This window comes from Aedes albopictus, chromosome 2 (genome assembly GCF_035046485.1).
Source record: "Aedes albopictus strain Foshan chromosome 2, AalbF5, whole genome shotgun sequence".
Taxonomy (NCBI): Eukaryota; Metazoa; Arthropoda; class Insecta; order Diptera; family Culicidae; genus Aedes; species Aedes albopictus.
Genome location: NC_085137.1, coordinates 220143279 through 220146253, shown reverse-complemented (window position 1 = coordinate 220146253; position 2975 = coordinate 220143279). Strand labels below are relative to the sequence as shown.

At 41.0% G+C, this 2975-nt stretch overlaps 1 protein-coding gene across 1 annotated transcript; it reads left to right on the top strand.

The window, feature by feature from the left end:
• Positions 1-644: 644 nt before the first annotated feature.
• LOC134286364 (uncharacterized) lies at positions 645-1523 on the top strand. Its single transcript, XM_062847976.1, has one exon. The coding sequence runs from the start codon at positions 645-647 to the stop codon at positions 1521-1523; it is 879 nt and encodes a 292-aa protein (XP_062703960.1).
• Positions 1524-2975: the final 1452 nt, after the last annotated feature.

The window sequence follows — 2975 nt, the reverse complement described above, 5'->3', positions numbered from 1 at the left end:
CAAACTTTTTTAAGGGTGATAGAGGACCATAAATGGTGAAAAAAATTGTTCTACGTATATGGTCAAATCTCAACCGTTACGTAGTTAATGAACTCCCCATGTTTTTGACTCTTATTGCCTTAACTAGCTAGAGCTTTAAAATAGTCAAACTTTTCGCAGTTTTTTTTACCCTTATTCGAAAGATTATTGAATTTTCTATCAAATGGCATCTTTGGACCGATTGGTTCAGTTAAATAACTAAGTTTTCTAGAGCAAATAGCTCAAAAGGAGTGTGTTTCAATTTGTTTTTTGTCAATTATCTTCGAAAAATGCGTAATAATTTGAAATTCTTTCTTTGGCAAAGTTGTGGCCCAGTCGACAGCTAACTTTTGTTTGGATCGGTTGTGCTTTTCTACGCTCTTCAACGGTCACTAGATTTCTTTTGTTAACGGGCGCGCGGTTGAGAAATCAACGTCGAAATGGAAAAAGAAATTGTGATAAAAAACACACTAGTCTTTCAATTTCCTGGAAATGCTGCCCAGCCAACTATCGTGGACATGGCACGTTTTGTGAAGACCCTCGAAGGTGATCGGTCAAAGATGGATACTGCCTATAAAATATCCGATGAAAAAGCAGTCTTCATTCGCTTTAGTTGCGAAGACGCAATGCGGTTTGTTCTGGAGAACAATAGCTGCGAGCTGCCGTTCTACTACACGAATGGTGAAAGAGTGATGGTGCAAATGTCGGTGGCGGCAGGAAATACTCGCTACATTCGGGTTTTCGATCTTCCACCGGAGGTAACTGATGCCGAGTTGTCTGCTGTGTTGGGAGTGTATGGCACGGTGAAACGTGTTGTGCGTGAGCGCTTTCCAGCGGACAGTGGTCTAAACATGTTTTCCGGCGTCCGGGGCTTGTACGTGGACATTAAGAAAGAGATCCCAGAAGCGCTCATCTTCTGCGGTCGAAAAGGCCGGATATATTTCGATGGAATGAAACCGAAATGTTACTTGTGCAAATCTGAAACCCACCTTAAAAAGGCCTGCCCGAATAAACGGGCACAACAAAGTGAAGTAGTACACAAGCGGCGGGGGGAACAACAACCAGCACCAGCAACAAAAATCAAATCAATCAATGATGGAGATGCAGGAATGGACGGGGAAGTAACCACCGGCGCAGCGAATGTTGGTACCCGCAAACGGCAAAACAAAGGGGAAAAAATTGCAAAGAGGACGGATAAACGACAATTGTCTACCCATTCCTCTGATTCCAATAACCAGCCACAGGAGAAAAAGAAAACGGAGACGGTATATGAAGGCGACGACGACGGCGATAGTATAATCACCGTTGATGATGACATGCAGAGCAACCGCAGCTACATTGGGGAACCGGAGGCAGAACAGGAAAGCGAAAGCGAGAGCGATCTGGAGGTGCTTGATTTCCAGGCTGCAACTACAGAGGCGATCAAAGCGTGGAACGATAAACGAGAACGGATGTCCCGAAGACAGGCAAAAAAAATTGAGCGGTTATTAAGTAAGCACAAATAGACTCCACAATATGTTATTTGTTTTGACTCAAATTCCGGAGACGAACCAGCCTCGGGCTGAAAGTCTCGATAATAAAGATAAAAAAAAAAAAAAAAAAAAAAAAAGTTGTGGCCCCTGTTCCACTCTACAATTCGTTCTTTAACATCAAGCTTCTATCTTTTATCGTTTTCTAGCAATTTCGATTTAAACGTCGCATTTTAGATCATAAATTTGCAATCGTCATGGTAAGCACTTTTTTGCGCACTGTGCCGCACATTTAAATCAAAATTGCAAGAAAACGATAAGAGGTAGAAGTTTTGCGTCAAAGAACGAATTGTAGAGTGAAACAGGGACCACAAGTTTGCCAAAGAAAGAATTTTAAATTATTACGCATTTTTCAAAGATAATTGACAAAAACCAAATAAAACACACTACTTCTGAGCTATTTGCTCTAGAAAACTTAGTTATTTAACTGAACCAATCGGTTCAAAGATGCCATTTGATAGAAAATTCAATCTTTCGAATAAGGGTAAAAAAATTGCGAAAAGTTTGACCATTTTAAAGTTATAGCCAGATAATCAATAAGAGTCAAAAATATGGGGAATTCAATAACTACGTAATGGTTGAGATTTGACCATATGCGTAGAACAACTTTTTTCACCATTTATGGTCCTCTATCACCCTTTAAAAAGTTTGCACTCATGAACCTAACACCCTGTATACATTTTAAATCTCATTTTTTCATAAAAATAGGGCAAATTGGACAACTCCCGAAGATGATTCTGGTGATTAAAGATCCAGCGTTTTTTTTTATGCCAAACAAATCAACTTCAAGTCAGTAACATTAAAAATCCATTCATAATTAGGAAAAATTGTGAATATCCGACAGTTGTTGGGGCATATGGGGCAAAATAAGCATTTAAAATGATCTTTCATGCATGCTTATGATTCCGTTTAACTTCCAATTACACCTGCAGCTATTTTCAATGATCTACAGTCGTGTTAGTTGTTCGAAAGTGCATTTTACTTCTCTTTTTGTATGAAAAAGGGCAAAATGGGGCAACATGGACCACTTCTCGTGCGGTGAATGAAATTTGCACCAATCGATTTCTAGTAATTTTTTACGTTATAAATGATCCACTTCTCGTACCGAAACCAGTGGCGTTAAAAGATCCGTTTTTTGGGTCGATTTTTCCCACTGTGCAGTGGTCCTCTACGGACACGAGACATGAACCAAGACCCATGCTCGAGGAGAACCTGCAAGTATTCGAAGTTTTAGAGCGACGCGTGCCAAGGACGATCTTCGGCGGTATGCAGGAATACGGTGTGTGTGTGTGTGTGTGTGTGTGTGTGTGTGTGTGTGTGTGTGTGTGTGTGTGTGTGTGTGTGGCGGCGAAGGATGAACCACAAGCTCGCTGCACTCTACGGCGAACCCAGTATCCAGAAGGTGGCCAAAACCGGAAGGATACGGTG

Bases quoted from the DNA above. Each gene is read 5' to 3' on its own strand.
- LOC134286364 (XM_062847976.1), top strand. From the start codon at position 645: ATGCGGTTTGTTCTGGAGAACAATAGCTGCGAGCTGCCGTTCTACTAC.